We start from the raw sequence: 19646 nt of genomic DNA, 5'->3' as shown, positions 1-19646 counted from the left end.
AGAAATTAAACATTCTACAATAACCAGTTAATAGAAGTTTAAAAAAATAATTTAAAAAAGATAACCTTTTTAAACTACATGCTTCAGATAGTAAAATGAGCCCTACATTGGAATTCAGTTAAACTGTATTTTATTCCTAGTCTGCTAAATCATCTGAGGTGTAAACCTTAACCAGTTTCTTACAGTGTGGCAGCCTATGAGATGTGTGGAAGTCTCTTGAAAAAATGCTGTTTAAATGTAATCTATATATATAAAAAGCCAACGTCCGTAACGACCAGAACGACCAATGACCGGTCGCTATGATGCCCACTGTGGCCAGCGAACTGGCCTGATCAGGGGGCAGGGCTGGACAGCCAACCTCCTGCAGCTCCTTCCCCTGGGCACCCCTGCCCCCTATGTGCCCCCACTACCCTGATTGGCCTGCAGCCCCTCTCCCTGGCCAGTCCTGCCCCTTGATCACGCCCCAACCCTAATAGGGAGTGGAGCCAGCTGGCCAACCTCCTTCAGTCCCTCCCTGCTGCCAGCCCCACACCTGATGGGCCCCCACCACTCTAATCGGCCCGCAGCCCCTCCCCCTGGCTGGCCCCACCCCTGATCGCATCCCCCACCCCAATAGGGGTGGGAATGGCTGGCCAACCTCCTGTAGCCCCTCCCCCCAGCCAGCCCAGCCCTGATCAGGCCCCAACTGGGGCGGGCTGGCTGGCCAACCTCCTGATATCTCCCCCTCCCGACAGGCCCAGCCCTGATCTGCTCCGATTGAGGCCAGGCTGGCCAGACCCCACCTGTGCACAAATTCATGCACTGGACCTCTAATGCAATTATAATAACACTAGAGGCCTGATGCATGAAAATTCGTGCAAGAGTAGGCCTTCCTTCCCCTGGCTGCCACTACCGGCTTCCCTCTGGCACCCAGGACCTGGGCTTCCCTCTGGCTGCTGGCAGGCACCTGGGACCCAAGCTTCCCTCCTCTGGCTGCTGGCAGGCACCCAAGACCCAGGCGGCTTCCCTCCAGCCACCAGCAGGCACGTGGGACCCGGGCAGCTTCCCTCTGGCCCCAGCTTCACCCGGAATGGTCTAATTAGCATATTACCCTTTTATTATTATAGATGAAGTAGGTGTTTTTAAAAATTTTTTACTTGAAAAAATTTTTACTTTAAAGAAAAATTAGATAAGTAAAACCAAATTAGCAAATTAATCATAATAAAATATTTATGCGTTTTTGTAAGAAATAAGAGTTTTTTGACTCTTTGATAGGGACAATTATCACAGTTTCATCAGGAGTCCAATTAAAATTTATCAAAAATTGTGGGAAATGTGACTATTGGCTCTCTCCTTTCGATCAATCCATTGTTTCTCATCTTCAAATTATAATTTATCTGTTGTATGAAGCTTTCATTGATTGATCCCTAATGCTTCTTCTTTTTACCAGTGATGTCTTTTGAACTGACATGGTGGACTTCTCCATAATGTACTTATTTTTGTTCATTTGTTTATAAATATACTTCTAAATATGTATTTGCATTTGTTTTTATATTTACTTCACAGGAATTAAGTTCATCTACATTCAATCTTTTTGCATTTTAAAACTCAGTTTAATACATCATCTCTTCTATTAGATTTTCCCTGACTTCTCTTTGCTTCACCTTACTTCCCATTCCATTTACATGATAACCCTCTTCTGTGTTTCCTTAAGGCCACTAGTACAGTTTTATTTTTGGCGCTTGTCAAAATATTTCTTCAATCTTCTATATATTTTTTATTTATTGATTTTAGAGAGAGAGAGAGAGAGAGACATCAATTGGTTGTTCCACTTATTTATGCATTCATTGGTTGCTTCTTATATGTGTTCTGACTGGGATCAAACCTGCAACCTTGGCATATTGGGATGACACTCCAACCAACTGAGCTACCCAGCTAGGTTCTATATTTTACTCAATATTATGAGATTTTTATGAAATCAGATCTCCTTTCTATAACCTTTTCTTGGCCACAAAAAAATAGCTTGTTTCCTATTTAAACATAGATGTCTCAAATGACAGCAAGGATCTTGTAGTGGTAGGCCTGAGGACAAATTTAAACAAAATAAGATAATTTTATAATTATGTATAAATTTAATTAAATGTTCTTATCAGAATTATTTTATAAATAAAATAAATGAACTAAAATTTTTAACTGATTTGTTACATATAGGAATTCTTTCATGCTGCCAGAAACAACCAATCTTTGTTTTCTAAACTAAATGAAGATAAAGTAGTTTTTTTCTTACATCTATTAGGAATAGATACAAACGGACATGCTCACCGACCCACATCAAGGTAATTTTAATGCTGTGTTTAATTTCTTATTTTTGTGGGTAACAACCATTTTGTTTGAACTTTTAAAGTAGTATATATATATTTTTTGTGATTATCACAACAGATATATTTTAAATAACTCTAACGTAGAGTAAGTCCTCACTTATATGAGCTATAGATTGATATACTATAGAAGCTAAAATCACGTGCTGCGGCCAGACTGCCCATTAATAATAAGTAAAATATATCCTGCAATCTTCATGTATCAAGGCAGAGAAAAAATTATGTATTTTAGAAATTGAGTAAATCTTGACATCAAAGCATTTTTATGGTGTTAATATATCACAAAAAGATGTAATTAGCTATTCCTTACATACTCCATTTAATCAGTATTATAGCTAGCAAATAATTGTATAAAGTTTAGTATACTATATTTCAGTAGCACTCTTTATCTAGAACAGCAATTTTTTTCACTTTTGTAGACCATAAGAAAGAGGAAGAATCCATGTTGTTATTTTTTTAATATATTCTCATTTATTTCAGAGAGGAAGGGAGAGGGAGGGAGAGAGAAACATCAGTGATGACAGAGAATCATTGATTGGCTGCCTCCTGCATGCCCCCTCCTGGGGATTGAGCCTGCAACCTGGGCATGCGCCCCTGACTGGAATCGAACCCAGAACCCCTTAGTCCACAGGCCAACGTTTTATCAACTGAGCCAAACCAGCCAGGCCCCATGTTATATTTTTATGCTTTATTTCAAATTTGGTTTAGATTAGTCTAACTGTAAAGCCTATTGGTTAGCTGTCCGTAATGAATACCTCATGATCCCCTTTTTTCACCTCTGCACTGTTTTAACTGATAGTTCATACCAAACCAGCCTTGCCAGCCTAGCTATTTTTAAGTGTTCATGTATGGAAGCTTATGTATAATTTGTTCAAAACATATTTGATGTGGTATGATATAATTTTACAATATATTATAACATTTTATATCACAGACTAAGAGAGGAAAAATTCTACATTTGAAGCAGTTATGCTTACCTATTGTCACAAGGACAATATAGTTAGCATTATGAGAAACATGAACTTGAAAAGCATCATTATTGCATTTGAAACTTAAAAAGCATTCATTGCAATGTATTTGCTAATCAGTACTCTCCTCTTAAATAATTTCTGACAACATTTCATATTCTTTTGCTTCTTTAAACAGAGAAAACATTATTTTTAACAATCTGAAGAGTTCTGATTTTAAACTGTTAAAGATGAAATCTAAAGTATTTCAGGAGTTACTAACTTTGAATGTCATGAGTTCATGTTAAATAAATTTGATTTTTCCAAATTAATTTAATTTCTTCTTTTGTGTCTTTTTAAACAGGGAATATAAGGACAATATTAAACTAGTTGACGAGGGAGTTAAAGAAATTGTGTCTCTGCTTAAAGAGTTTTATGGAAATGATGAGAAAACGGCATTTCTCTTTACCTCTGACCATGGAATGACAGACTGGGGTTAGTCTGTCTTTAATTGACTTATATTCTACTAGAGGCCCAGTGCACAAAATTCGTACACGGAGGGGGATTCCTCAGCCCAGCCTGCACCCTCTTGCAATCTGGGATGACTGGCTCCTAACAACTCGCCAGCCTGCCTGCCTGATCACCCCTAACCCCTCTGCCTGCCAGCCTGATTGCCCCTACCTTGCCCCCCTGCCAGCCTGATTGCCCCTAACCTCTCTGCCTGCCTGCCTGATCGCCCCTACCTGCCTCTGCCTGATTGCCCCTAACTGCTCTTCCCTGCTGGCCTGATCTCGCCCCTAACTGCTCTCCCCTGCCGGCCTGATCGCCCCTAACTGCCCTCCCCTGCCGGCCTTCTCTCGCCCCCAACTGCCCTCCTCTGCCTGCCTGATCTTGCCCCCAACTACCCTCCTCTGCAGGCCTGATCTCGCCCCCAACTTCCCTCCCCTGCCGGCCTGGTTGCCCCCAACTGCCCTCCCCTGCCGGCCTGATCTTGCCCCCAACTTCCCTCACTGCTGGCCTGATCTCGCCCCCAACTGCCCTCCCCTGCCGGCCTGATCTCCCCTAACTGTCTCTGTCTCAGCTCCCACCACCATGGCTTTGTCTGGAAGGAATTCAGACGTCTGGAAGATGGCCGGTCTACCCAGTCTAATTAGCATATTACCCTTTTATTAGTATAGATGATTGAGGTAGTGGTAAATGGAGCTTGCAGATATAATGTTGAGGATTATATGTCTTAATGTGTGCTAAGTGTCTAGCATATAAATGTATTCTTAAAGTGTAAGTATAAAAAGTTCTGATCTTATATAATGAATCTTCTAACTATAGAAGTAATATATTCTCAAAATGAGAAATTAGAGAAAAGTAGGGAGGAGAAAACAAAAAGTACCATAGGATTAACTGTACATAATAGCATAGGTGGCGAGGTTAAGGTGGTACTACCGAGGGACTTTGTACTACTGAAAATCCACTCTACATGATCCTGTCCTCCCTGTAAGATTCCCAAGGCAAACACAGTGTGTGCACAGAGAACAAAATGAGGCAATGGACGTTCAGGTCCCCAAATCACAATATGGACTTCTAGCGAGCTGGTTCCACTTTATGAAGGGCTTTTGGCTGCACCAGCCAGAGTAGCCTGGAAGAAAAATATCTAGAGACTTTGCCATGCTCTTGAGAACAGCTCTGGACTCAACCTGCCCCAAACCTGGCTCGTTACTCCCCAAAGGCAGAGCTTTCCCTGTTCTTTCTGCCTTCGGAGCCACTCGAGTGGCATCTCCTCCAGGCTTTACTGTTATATTCTTCTTTCAACCAGAATCACTCAACAGACATTCTGCCCTTTTTTGTTTGTTCATTTGCTTGTTCATTTGTTTATGCCTTTTTGTTATTGATGCTCTGACTTGCTTTGGGAATATTTTAAAACTAATTGTTATACAGAGTTAGTTGCAAGCATTTGGGAGTGTGGTGACTAAAATTAACTATAGATGGATTAACTTTAAGTAGTTAAAAAATAAATATTTAGGTATAAGTTAGTTCTTATATACCGGTCTTATGTCCTCTTTGTAGGTTCCCATGGGGCTGGTCATCCTTCAGAGACCTTTACTCCTTTCGTTGCTTGGGGAGCTGGAATCAAGTATCCCCAAAAAGCATCAGATCAACAGTTTAATGATGTGCTTTTGAAAGGTATAAAAATGTATCTTTATTGTTTTTATAAATAGGACATTTAAAAATAAAACCAAAGTGTAATTTTTTAAAATCACTTTCAAGTTATAGTTTTCTTTTTGATCTTGTGCTATTTCTATGTATTACTTATGTATGTTCATATTATTTGGTTTACAATATTCAGCTTGAAATACACAATCTTAGTCATTTGCCTTATGAAAGTTTTAAGTACAAATTATACTATTGCCATTTTTTCCCACATGCCTTATTATACTGGCATATAGGTTAAACCTTGAGTCAAATCTAATCTGCAAAGACTGTCATTCAGATAAATCACATGTCATAATTGATCTTTCACAACTGGTACTGTTGTGAAACAGTACCCTGTCTCTAGTACTTTTGAAGTCCCTCTGTGTTGCCCAAGCCTCCCTTGCTTCTCAATCCATGAAGAAAAGGAATACCTTTTTCCTGGAGCTCTGCTTATTTTGTCAGGTAAGGTTTTATCCAGAGTTCCAAAGTTTTTACTAATTGGACAGAACAAATTCTTCTCAAGTGTCTTACTCTGGATTAGTTGTATCAACTCATCCAAAGCTGTATTTTGTTGGAAATATAGATTTTTTTAAAATACAGATTTCCAGACCTTGTTACTAGATATTTTGCTTCCATGAAACTGGGTGAGACCTAGAAGTTTTGTTTTTAAAACCTTCTCCAGGGATTCAGACTCAAGCTATGTTCAGGTATTTTTACCATGGAAAACTTTTTTTTATTTGTATATTAAATTTCCTTAGATGCTTGCTTTATTTTTTAAAATTTATTTTTTTATTGAGATATCATTCTCATACCATAAAATTCACATTTTAAAATGGTACAATTTACTCTTTTGCGTATATTAACAAGATCATGCAATCACCTCTACTATCTAATTACAAAATATTTCATAAACTTTCCCCCAAGAAAACCCCGTTAGCTGTCACTCCTTTCTCCCTCTTCTCCATCATCTGGCAACCATTAATCTACTTTGTGTCTATGGATTTGCCTATTCTGGACATTTCATATAAATAGAATCATTCACTATATAGTTTTTTGCACCTGGCTTCTTCCACATGGCATAATGTTTTCAAGGTTCATCTATGTTATAGCATGTATCAGCAGTATATTTTGTATAGCTGAATAATATTCTATTGCTGTATATATCATATTTTATTTACATAGTCATCTTCCGGACATTTGGGTTGTTTTCACATTTTTTACTTTTATGATAATGCTGCCATAAAGATTTGTGTGAAAGTTTTTGTGTGGACATGTGTCTTAATTTCTCTTGGCTGGATACATAGAAATGGAATAAATGGGTCATATGAAACTATGTTTTTCAGTGCAGTTGCGTTATTTTATATCCTGTGCTCTGTGGTAACTGGATTAGATTGCGTCTAAATAGAAGCTAGGTTAAATAGTATGCTTGTACTTAGGAGATAGAACTGTACTTTGGCATTTGATTTCTCAGTGAATTAATGTTTTAGAATCACATGGCTTCAAGAATCATTACAGAAAAAATGTAGTTTTTCTTATATGACTATTAAGTATTATAAGTTACAGAGACAGGGAATATTCTTTTTTCTTCCTCAGGTGATTAGTGTGAAGTTTTAGTAGCTGACTAGTAGAAGAAGGAACATATTTTAAACTTTATTAGCTTATTAAAGGAAATTTCATCATAAAAATATCTTAAATATATTTTATTGATTTTTCACAGAGAGGAAGAGAGAGGGGTAGAGAGTTAGAAACATCGATGATAGAGAAATATCGATCAGCTGCCTCTTGCACAACCCCTACTGGGGATGTGCCCGCAACCAAGGTACATGCCCTTGACCGGAATCGAACCTGGGACCTTTCAGTCCGCAGGCCGACGCTCTATCCACTGAGCCAAACCGGTTTTGGCAACATCATAAAAATATCTTAGAACCCTTTTGGTAATATGTATATCATAATGCCATTAAGATATAGTCTCATAATCATTTTGGTTACTGCATATTGAAATTTCTGAATTTACACATAGAAAGATAGAGGAATGAGGTTATCTTTGAAGGCAGTTTTAATAGTAACTTATTATACTATTTTAAAATTTGGGATTAATGGTACATCATAGCTACAATTTTAAGTATTTTGCAAAGCAACTGCCATTATGGAAAAAAAGGAAAACTTACATTGACTAACAGATTACCAATGCCTTAATAAACTCCTGGAACAGGATTGTAATTTGTTGTAGGCATGCTAACAGTTGTTATAATTGTGCCTTTTAGTTCCATCATTCCTTCCTTAGCCTTTTGAAATTTTGAAACAGTTATCTCCGTATGAAGTTTAATAAATTATCATAGGAAACACCAAATGTTTACTTTTCAGTTTTTCTTTTAAAATTCTCATTTTAAAAACATACATCTCTTGCCTTTTTAAGCATCCTTTTGGTTCATGCTGCCTTAAAATAGACTTTTGCAATACTTTTGTTTTTCATCAAGCATTGATTACTCATAATAATGAAATGATCCATTCTTTTTTTCATCTTAATATCAGCTTTTGTGTCTAATGGTGTCTGTCTTTCAGGATGGAAATTGGAGTACTGGAAGAGGCAAGATATCAATCAGGTATTCATCTCAACTTAATCATGTTCTAATTTACTTTATCTTCTGTAAGAAGGTTAGACCAAAAAAAGCCCCTGAAAAACCATGTATTAATAATAATGATAATAAATGATCTTTCAAAACATTTTAATTACCAAGGGAAGTCCTTTCAGTGCAAATATTTTAACCCAACTAATCTTTCTTTTGACAAAATATAAAAAGCCTCAAGTAAAACTAAAAGGAGAGACTCCCTCCAAGTTACACTGGCTAATTAAAGAATTATATGTAAATTGTAAATTGAAATTTGCGTGCCTGTTAAATTTCTATGATTTCTTTTCATGGTTGCCTCATTTAGTTGCTTTGAGCATAGGTCTAATAAAGCCTCATCATAGGTTTCTTTCCTGTAGTAGGCCAGTTACCATTTCTTTTTTATTAACACATATTTTAGATTAGTAACATAATCTGTAAATGGAAAGTACAGAATTTTCATTGTTGAATATATGCTATGTACATAGCCATCTTTGCTGTTTGTAGAAAGCATGGCATCACTGATACATGGCCTCCAAAGTGGCAGGCAGATCTGACCTTCTCCAGGTCAGCTCTCAAGCTGACATTCCTTACTGTGGTGGATAAACCAAGGTCTAGGATCTCCTTTTCAGGCCTGTGGTTGCTGAAGCCTGTTCTTCTTCAGCATGTTCAGAATGCCCTCTTCTCTCCGGATGGACATGTATTACCCAAATAAATGAATATGTTTACAATCAGAATAGCAGTTTATTCACTTGCAGTAAAAATAACTGTCAAAGGGATAGGATAACTTGAAGACCATAGAACAAGAACATGTTTTTCTTATAGCCAGGCTGGGTTATAATAAAAAAACTGAATATGGATTCAACTATTGCTCTTAGTAATCCTACTTCAGGTCTACATTAGATGAGAATTTCTCTATTTATTTCTTCCATCAACATTGTTATGTGTCTGGAGTATTGTTTAAACATTGTGCAAACATTATTATTAAACAATATGTCAGGGATATAATGGTAAGTAAAAGCAGATACTAATCAAAGTATTATACAAATAAGTGTAAAATTATAGCTGTGGTAAATACTACAAAAGAGGCCTGTGAAGCCATGATATCATAGAACTGTTGTACAGTAGTCCACCCTTATCCACGCTTTTGCTTTCTGTGGTTTGGGAAAGCCCATGCATGAAGTGTTTGAATCCTGGAGAGTGACCTGATCTGCTTCTTTGTGTGCGGATTTCTCGGGCTGCAGCATAGAGAACAGATGAGAGGAGGCCTTTGGTGGATTCCCGGGGAAGGGGAGAAGGCGATTGGGAGGCCATTGAAGTTTTCCTGTTTTACATGAGGTGGTACTTAGTAAAGAGAGTCCAGGTGGTGAAAGTGAGAAGGATTGAGAACCTGGGACCAAACTCCTACTTTAAATGGGGGACTAGAGAAATGAGCTACGGTGAGATGGAAGACACTCAGCTAGTGTGATACAGAGATCAAGAACGCAGTGGTATACGCAGTGCTGCTGAGAGGTCTGTTAATTATAATAATCACCACAGCGTTTGTAGCCACCAGTTACTGCAGGATTATTTTGTGCCAGGTACCTCATTAATTTCATTAAATCATGCTGCAACTCTGTAAGGGAGAAACTTTCATTTATTTTTTAACTGATAAGAAACCAGGCATCAGAGAGGTTAAATGACCTGCCCACAGTCTCAGAGATTACAAGCAAGGATTTGAAATTGGGCATTCTGACACCTAAGCACTTTACTGCCTAAAAAATTATAAGGACTAATATAAAAGCAGGCAATAAGATTTGGAAAAAATGGAGGTTACTAGCTCTTTTAGGGAGAATTGTCTATGCCATAGACAATTTCTACAAACAGCAAATAGACTCTATGGGATGATAAAAGGTCAAGTCAGAAGTGATGGGGAGATGAGATGGAGGCAGAAAGCATGAACAACTTTTGGGACACTACTTGAAAGGGAGCTATCCAAAAAGGAGTTTTGTTTTGTTTTTGTTTTTGCGGGGGGGGGGGGGGGGGGGGGGGGAGGAGGGGGGTGTCTAAAGAACCTCTTATCTGGTTTGTTTTTTGATGTTTTTTTTGTTTTGTTTTACTTTTGGTTGGCCAAAACTTCTGTTACATTCTTTCTTTAATTCATACTGCTATTTATTCATACTTTCATAATACTGAAAATCTATTATATAAAGTGGTCAAATTTCTAGTTACTAGGATAAGTAACTTTTTGCTTAATATGTTTAACATTTGGAGCTTTTAATGGTTTCTTTTCTAATTTATTTTTTCATGAAGTCATGTACTTCTAACAAATGACATTTTTAGAGATAAGTATCTACTACGTAGTAAATAAATGCTTGAAGATAATAGATTATAACAAACATGCAGATTATATTACAGAATAGTTGCCTTAAATTATTTTTCTTGTTGATATCTGTAGACTTCTTAAAATTGAACTTTTTCTGTTTGTAGGCTGATGTTGCACCACTGATGGCTTCTCTTATTGGAGTTGCTTATCCCCTCAATTCAGTGGTAAGGGACAAAATTTTCTTAACAACTCTCAGAATAAAAAAATACATTGTACAGTAAAATTTACTTTCTATATTTAGAAAGATTCTGAATAATCTTTTATTACATTTAAACTGTATTTTTCTATTTCTTCCTAAATATGTAATGCCTTTTACGTGTGTATGTATTATAATCTACAACATGGAGTATAAACCTAATAACTTATCTTTATAATTTTTATTTTCTTAAAATGTATATAAACTTTTTTTGTAATTTAGGGTTTTAAAAAATATTTTATTGATTGATTTGCAAGAGAAAGAGAGAGACACATTGGTTTGTTGTTCCACTTATTTATGCATTCATTGGTTGATTTCTGTATGTGCCCTGACTGGGGATCGAACCCACAACCTTGGCATATTGGGATGATGCTCTAACCAACTGAGATACCCGGCCAGGGACTATATTTGTAATTTAGTTTTTTTTTATTTTTTATTTTTTAAATATATTTTATTGATTTTTTACAGAGAGGAAGGGAGAGGGATAGAGAGCTAGAAACATCGATGAGAGAGAATCATCGACCAGCTGCCTCCTGCACACCCCCTACCAGGGATGTGCCCGCAGCTAATGTACATGCCCTTGACCGGAATCGAACCTGGGACCTTTCAGTCCGCAGACCGACGCTCTATCCATTGAGCCAAACCGGTTTCGGCTGTAATTTAGTTTTAAATGATGAAAACAGATAAATACTTTTTGTTTGTAAGCAATGGAGACTGAATCCATTTAAAGGAAATGTATTTAAAAGATATTAGTGGTTTGTTGATTCAAAGGGTATTCAAAGACCAGACTTGGAAATGAATAGGAACCAAGAGAGCTCTGGAGAATTGGAAGAAAGAACCAAACCAGAGTCTACACTGGGGTATAGGAGCATTACCCCTGTCATACTTTTTGTTCTTTGACCCTTGAGTCAAATTCCTGTGCTTACTATTTGAGTCATCTAGCCTGGGGTCTACCCTTCAGTGAGGGAGGCAGAGCCCCATTGGAGACCCATTACACTGCATCCAATTGGGGAGATCTCTCCACATAGAATGGTAATCCTGCTAAGAGTAGGAAGTGGATCCTGAAAAGCCAAAATACAAACAACAAATCTAATTTAGAATGCCGAGTAATGTGAGTTCTATGTCGTGTGTGTGTGTGTGTGTGTGTGTGTGTGTGTGTGTGTATTTTATGTAAGTGAAACAAGTTTCACAAAATAATCCTTACTCTTATATGCACAATATACTCTCATACTTCTTACTATGTCTTTATATTCTTTTTAAGTATATTGATGGTGGCCCACTATAGGGATATTTTGCATGTACAAAGCACTTAGTTCACTGCTTACTATGGGTAATTTTTCCATTAAAGGGGTAATGTTAGGTTTTATTGAACTTAGTTAATTCATCTCTTTTGCTTTATTTATTATATTTACTTTGCAAGGAAAATAATAGAACACTTTTCAGTTATGGTTTAAAGTAAGATTTTTTTTGCTTTATTATTCCAGTAATTTATTTGTCCATATGTCTTCATTGCTTCCTTTGTAAGTCTATTTTGTTTTATAAGAATTGCCTGAGCTTTGTTAATACTAATATTAAACCAGTATTTATTATTTATAGGGAATCCTTCCTGTGAATTATCTTAACAACACTGATGTCTTCAAAGCAGAGAGCATGTATACAAATGCAAAACAGATTCTTGAACAGTTCAAGGTAAAATTAGACACACACACAAAATGGACACTGCTACAATTCCTAAATTGAATATATTAACTGAAGATATTTGAATTGTGTTTTAAGAAATGATTGTCTATAAGTTATTATCTTTAAATTTTGTGTATTTTTCTAGCATCAGAGTTGCATATTTCTGAGATGCAGCATCAATGAATAAGTGTGAGAGTGTAGAACTACCTTTAAGAGTTCTCTAATTGTAAGACTATCACATATGCTTATAAAAACTACAAACCAAGTCTTTATTAATTGGAATTTGTCTCCATAGAAGTAGCATTAGTGATTGTAACATTTCTAGTCATTCGTGTACATTATTATATGCATTAAGAACTTAGAGGTCACCATTTAATTGAAACTTTCTGTTATTCTTAAAACAGTTAGTGCAGCTTGGCTTATTGTTTTCTAAGAGTTCAAGTAGAATACATTACTGAATGTTCTTTTGCACACTTGATATTCTTAATTCTCATTTTATTGTGATAGAATGATAATGTTAAATTTTTCTTTAAATATTTATGAAATAATATAGTAACACAAAATTCCATTTATCTTCAAAGTAGTTAACCATCCCTGAAGACCCATTTTAATAGATGTTTATATTTCAAAATGAAATTAGTTGATTTTTTTTCTCATTTATAATAAAATAAAATATTTTCATACTTGGTTCCCAGGTGAAAATGACTCAGAAAAAAGAAGTTACTTTACCATTTTTGTTTACACCATTTAAGTAAGTATTTTATATTTATTAGCTTATAGGAAAGAATTTTTCAATGAGTTTAAATGCTGACAGAATAAATTACTTAGAAACCTTGTGGTTTTTTGTGCGCATTAGTGCAAACTCCAAAATGAAAGTCTCATCTATTGTTTTTGTAAGTAATGAGCCAGATGCTAAGTAAATATCTTTGTATGACTGGTAGAGGGTGCAGAGAGATATGGGAAATAAGGAGATAAATTCAACTGTGCTTGACTGGGAAGGTAGGGGGACTCTTGGCTTGGCTGACTGGGAAGGTACTGGTACCATTAAGGCATATAGGAAGAAAGAAGAGCTGGTTTGAGAGGCAGGGATGAATGTTCAATTTACAATTGAAGTCATCAATGAATTGGTTAGAAATAGGTACGTGGATCTCAAGATAGAGATGAGAGATGATTGTGAAGATTTTGGCGCCATCAGCGTAAAGATGGTGGTGGAAACTGTTATACATGTAGGAGCTCAAGGCAGAAGGTAGAAAGTGACAAGAAAAGGCCAATGATGTAATTCTGGGAGACATTGACAACTATTGGTGGCAAAGAGGAGAGCAAACTTTAGTGGGCAGCAGATTTTGCTATCTTAGATCCCAGGAAGACATATTTTCCTTGAACCAGGAATGGGGAGAGTTGAGTCACAAATCTGGCTTTGTAGTACTGACTTGGGCAGGTTTGTTCAACCTCCATGAAATTCGTTTTCAATTAACAGGGATTTGCATATAATTAGGAAGAATTTTGATCTTGACCAAAATAAACAAATTGTTTGAAACATGGATGTTAGGGATATGATTGAATGACTTATTGGAATTATATTTAACAACTTATGTAGCATGAGTATGGTATTCATAAACTAGAAATGCTTAAATATTGCATTGCCCTGTGAATAATGTGACTGTATGCCTGACTGTGTGTGCGGGGGGGGGGGGGGGGGCGCGGGGGGCGCAAGCGGGAGTGGGTGACAAAAACAAACCATAATCATGACTTGCAAGTTATGATCATATGCAATTAATTACCCTAAATATTTTAAATATATATCAAGTAGATTTACCTTTAAGGAGTGTCCCTGATTATGAGTATTACATATGCTTATAAAGCCAAGTCTTTATCTCTTGGAATTTGCCCCATATTATATCACATATATGTATCATATGCATCTGTTTATTTATAATGCAGTGGTATAGACAGATCATAACAAAATAAACAAATAAATGAACAAGAACTATATTATCAATTTCTTGAGAAAATAGATTAAGGAACAGAAAAGAACTTATGAAGAAAATACATAAGACATTGAACTGAGAATAACTGAGAGTTACTTTAGCCCAGCCACTTTAGAAAGACTGGTCAGGGAAGCACTCTTCTCTAAGAGGTTCAAGTGCACACTACCCGCTTTCTTTTACTCAGCTTGCTCACTCACCATGGACTTGCTCTGCTTTTATGCTAAACATCTGCCTACAGAGCCACTGCTCGCTTTGTGTCATCTCTGGGCTCAGCAGGAGCTGATTCCCACTCACTGGCTCACCCACCCTGGAGCAAAGCTACTGGCTCTGCCTGCAGACTTAGAAATCACCATTTGTTGAAAGCCTGCAATATAACCAGAAAAACCTAAGATAATATGAATAATAGACTTTCTTGTTGTTGTTAATCCTCACCCAAGGATATTTTTCCATTGCTTTTTAGAGAGAGTGGAAGGAAGGGAGAGAAACAGAGGGAGGGAAACATCGATGTGAGAGGGAAACATTGATTGGTTGCCTCCCACATATGCTCTGACCTGGGGGACCTGGGGCCAGGGATTGAGCCTGCAACCAAGGTATGAGGTACGTGCCCTTGACCGGAATTGAACCTGGGACCCTTCAGTCCGAGGGCTGATGCTCTAATCCAGTGGTCGGCAAATTCATTAGTCAACAGAGCCAAATATCAACAGTACAACGATTGAAATTTCTTTTGAGAGCCGAAAACTGACTTCTGCACATGGGCCACGAAGTTTCAATCGCACTGTACGTGTGCGCCCGCACGTGGTATTTTGTGGAAGAGCCACACTCAAGGGGCCAAAGAGCCACATGTGGCTCTCGAGCCGCAGTTTGCCGACCGCTGCTCTAATCCTTTGAGCCAAACCGGCTAGGTCAAGAGTAGACTCTTGAGAAAATATATTATTTAAGGAACAGAAGAGAACTTAAAAATATTAAAATCCTCAGCAATATCTGAGAAAATATTGTATCCACAAAATAAAAATCAGCATAAACTTTGCAAAATGAGAAAGATTACAGAATGTTTTTTTTAAAAGGGGTAATGCAACTAAAAATTTAGGGAATGCTAAACTGTACAAGAACAGTCCAAATGGGAGGCAAGTCCTCCAGATTAGAATAGGAAGTGAAATGGGTTTTAAGTAATATATGGGTTGAGTAAGGAGCTGGGGGAAACACAGTGACTTACACAGAAGGCATACATTTCTTCATCCTCCAAAACAATGACAACTGGAAACTTCAGGGTGTACATTTCAAAGTGTACAAGAAAGCATGCTTTAATTATGAAGCAACCTAAGATGTGACATGACTTTGAACAGTTGCAGAGAGTATCAGAAAGGGAAGTCATTTGAACATTGACACATGGATCAAGGAAATTTAATTATAGTATAAAACTTTGCTACTCGGTGAACAGTATTTAAATAATTGTGATGTAAATATTGGTTTTTAGTTTTTAAAGTCAAACCTTAGACAAAGTAAGGAAGACTTAAGATTAGAATGCAAATGTTACCAACCTTGACAATGTATGGAGTTACAGGTTGGCAGGCTGAAGGGGAAAGAAATATAAATAGAATGGTAGTGATTCTGTTGTCTTCATAAAATAGAATGTGGATTCAGGCAATAGGTTAAAGAATAAGACAGATTAGTAAAGTGACCAGCATAGTCCTAGCTGGTTTTGCTCGGTGGATAGAGTATTGGCCTGTGGACTGAAGGGTCCCGGGTTTGATTCCAGTCAAGAGCACGTGCCCAGGTTGTGGGCTCAATCTCCAGTAGGGGGTGTGTTAGAGGCAGCCAATCAATGATTCTCTCTCATCATTGATATTTCTATCTCTCTCTCCCTCTTCCTTCCTCTCTGAAGTCAATAAAAATAAATAAAGTGATCAGCGTAGCCAATAGAGGAGGCAAAAAATAGTAATATGACTATGTTGAAGGGGGAGGAGACAGTAGGCACAGCTAGTCAATGGAGAGTCAACAGAAAGTATCTCAGGTCATCAAATCAAGAAATAGTAATAAAAGCATATTATTAAGGCCTTGGACTGGTGGCTCAGTTGGTTGGAGCATCATCCCCTGCATCAGTGGTCGGCAAACCCATTAGTCAACAGAGCCAAATATCAACAGTACAATGATTGAAATTTCTTTTGAGAGCCAAATTTTTTCAACTTAAACTTCTTCTCATGCTACTTCTTCAAAATAGACTCGCCCAGGCCGTGGTATTTTGTGGAAGAGCCACACTCAAGGGGCCAAAGAGCCGCATGTGGCTCGCGAGCCATAGTTTGCCGACCACGGCCCTGCATCAAAATGGTTGTTCGATCCCCGGTCAAGATGCATACAGGAGACAAACAATCGATGTTTCCCTCTCCTCTCTCTCTTAAATCAATTTTTAAAAAACAACAACACAAATATAGCCTCAGGTGAGGATTAAAAAAATAAAAGCATATTACTGAGAAAAATAGAGGTAGCTACCAGAATAACTAAAAACAGACCTTTGAAGAGTGTGTGTCTGATTTGGGGACTTGAGAGATGAGGAGGTTGGACAGGGATTTATTGGTTGTCATTATGCCCTCCTGTACTACTTTTTATTTTTTAAAATAATATGCATATATTGCTGTGATAAAACATTTTAAAAAGAAACAATAAATATTTGAATCATTGGCATGAATCATAAAATCATTTATTTTTTCATATAAATTTTAGAATCATCATCTTAAGTTATATAAAGAATTCTTTGGTTATTATACAATATTTCAGAAGTAATTTGGAGGGAATTACAACTTTTATAATATTGAACATTCCATCCAACATGTATTTATTTATATCTTCAGTTATGTCCTTAAGTAAAATTTTAGTTTCTCCCATAATATACATTTCTTATTATTTTATTCCTGGATATTTTATTTCCATTCTTGTGTAGTATCCTTCCCGCCCCCCCCCCCCCCCCATTACATAAGCTCTATATACCAGGAAAAACAGTTACACCATTTACCATCTGAGTACAATGGACTCTTTATTTTTTCTCTAGTCTAGTGATTTTTTTTTTTATTTCTACGCCATCTGTTTTCTTCTAGTCACTATTATATACTAGAGGCCCGATGCACGAAGATTCGTGCAAGAATGGGCCTTCCGTCCCCTGGCTGCCAGCACCGCCTTCGCTCTGGCCAGAGCCGCCTTTCCGCCTTTCTGCCTTCCCATGCTGCCTGGAGGCCTGGAGCAGCTGGGGTGGTGAGGAATGCCTGCATCATGGTGACGATGCAAGCGTCTTGCCCCGCCCCCCCCCGGCTGCTCACGCCTGTGTATGCAAATTAACCCACCATAATTGTTGGGTTAATTTGCATGCTCACTCCTGATTGGCTGGTGGGTGTCGCAAAGGTACGGTCAATTAGCATGTTTTTTATTGTCAGCGTTGTCCACTTAGAAACTATATCAGGTAAATATCGGCACATAAATATCATAAAAGATGAAAGAATACTGTGTCACGCATCCTATTTTTGTTGTTAATCCTTACCTGAGGATATTCCTTTTTTTTTTTTTTTTTTTTTTTTTTAGAGAGAGAGTGGAAGGGAGGGAGAGAGGGGGATTTGGAGAGAAAAGAGAGACACATCAATTGGTTGCCTCCCTGGAGCACATACCCAACCAGGGCTGGGTGCTTGGGCAGACACTCTAACCACTGAACACACTAGCTGCCGGGAACCAATTCCAGCATGTCATAATTACAAGAGTTTCACCAAAAGGTTGGTGAAGCTTGGGGAGCTCAACAAGGGTTGAGTCAAATATAGTTTACCTGTTGGAACTGCTAAAAGGCACTTCTCCCAAACCTGAATAGGATTGTCTGCTGCCAGACAGCTCAGGGCATTTTATTGCCTCCTGTTGGTCAAACACCTGAACAGCTGTAGGCTATTCCCCAAACTGACAATACTTCTATAAACCCTTTTAAACCTTACCCTTTGAAGTGTATATCTCCACCTTGCCTTAGGACAAATTGTGTTAAATAAATAGCAGCGGGTCCTTAGACAAGAGGCGTCTTCAGTTCCTTTAGCTGAAGATCCTCAGACCCCCAATGCCTTTCAAAATTATCTTTTGTCTTTGGACCCCTTCTTGAATTTACACATCAGCCCCTTTCTCCAGAATGCTGAACCCTTTGTAACACTGGGACAAGATCCCCGGCAACTAGCCAGGGCATCATACATTCTTTTTGCAAAACAGATAGCTTACTTAGGTAGGTTCCTGTTACAAACAATAGTGTGATGAGGTACTTTCTTTTTGAACAAGAACCATCTTTTATTTTTATTCTTATAAATATATTGTTTAGTCACTGATTCATAAGTTTGAGAAAATTTAGGATATTGATATCTGAAAATTCATAATCTTGAGATCTTACTTCCATGATCCATTTCACCAGGATCATTGTATTTTAGTTCAGTGGTATCTGTCTACCATTCCTCCATTGTCTTATTTAGTCTTTTCCAGCATTAATACTTGATGAATAATATAATAACTTATAGGTGATAAAATAGCAAATGTTTCAACAAAAAGGAAAATTAAGACTGCTAAAATCCTATAACATATCTTACACTTGTAAAAGGGTCCAATGGATCCATATGGTAATTGTATATCCTATTTTACCCTATTCCTTAAAAAGTAAGTACATTTTATTTTTGATATTTTAAAGACCTGTGAGAAAGAATAAAATAATGAAATAGCCATTCGCACATATAGAACTGTTGAAAAAAGAAACTCAAAACTAAAATTGGGTCAGTGGATCCCAGTGGTATTCCAAGGGTTGACCAGAAGGTGGGGCTACATGACTGGAAGAAGCATGAAAGGTTTGCCTCCATGTGAAAGCATTTTAAAAATGAGGAAAAACACTTTATATTTAAGTGGGTACTCTACTGTAGAGGTCAAAGGAAGACAAGAAAAACTTTAAAAGAAAAAATTCTTGAAATTAATAAAGAACAATTATGGTCTCTTAAGAAATATATTAGAAAAAAATGAAAATGGGAAGGAGATTATTGTACCTTGCCAATAGAGGCAAAAACATGTTATCTTTTATTTAAAACTCATTATGTAAATTCAGAGAACTTAAATTTTAACACAGTATTTAAATGTATTTTCTACTAAAATGGCAAAAAATACTTTGATTCTTTTTAATGTATTTGTTTCTTTTAGGCTATCATGATTAAAAGTTCCTCCCATAGGCCAAATTTAAATACTGGTTTTAAAGTCCATCTTTCTACCACTTCATCCATCCGATGTACTAATTATTTGCTAGAAATATAGTTTTCTATCTTAACAATGCCCT

General features: G+C 37.1%; 1 protein-coding gene across 3 annotated transcripts in view; it reads left to right on the top strand.

Annotated features, from left to right (window-relative positions):
- The window catches only part of PIGN (phosphatidylinositol glycan anchor biosynthesis class N), an 81935-nt gene that overhangs the window by 10963 nt on the left and 51326 nt on the right, over window positions 1-19646 (top strand). For all 3 annotated transcript variants that reach the window (XM_079785037.1, XM_079785036.1, XM_079785038.1), the window contains 7 exons: window positions 2191-2315; window positions 3669-3799; window positions 5366-5482; window positions 8054-8094; window positions 10567-10626; window positions 12255-12347; window positions 13034-13089. In XM_079785037.1, the coding sequence (XP_079641163.1) occupies window positions 2191-2315; window positions 3669-3799; window positions 5366-5482; window positions 8054-8094; window positions 10567-10626; window positions 12255-12347; window positions 13034-13089 (623 nt within the window). The remainder of the gene's footprint in view (window positions 1-2190; window positions 2316-3668; window positions 3800-5365; window positions 5483-8053; window positions 8095-10566; window positions 10627-12254; window positions 12348-13033; window positions 13090-19646) is intronic.

Source organism: Cnephaeus nilssonii (genome assembly GCF_951640355.1).
Source record: "Cnephaeus nilssonii genome assembly, chromosome: 11".
Classification (NCBI taxonomy): domain Eukaryota; kingdom Metazoa; phylum Chordata; class Mammalia; order Chiroptera; family Vespertilionidae; genus Cnephaeus; species Cnephaeus nilssonii.
This window is presented reverse-complemented; position numbering and strand designations above follow the sequence as displayed.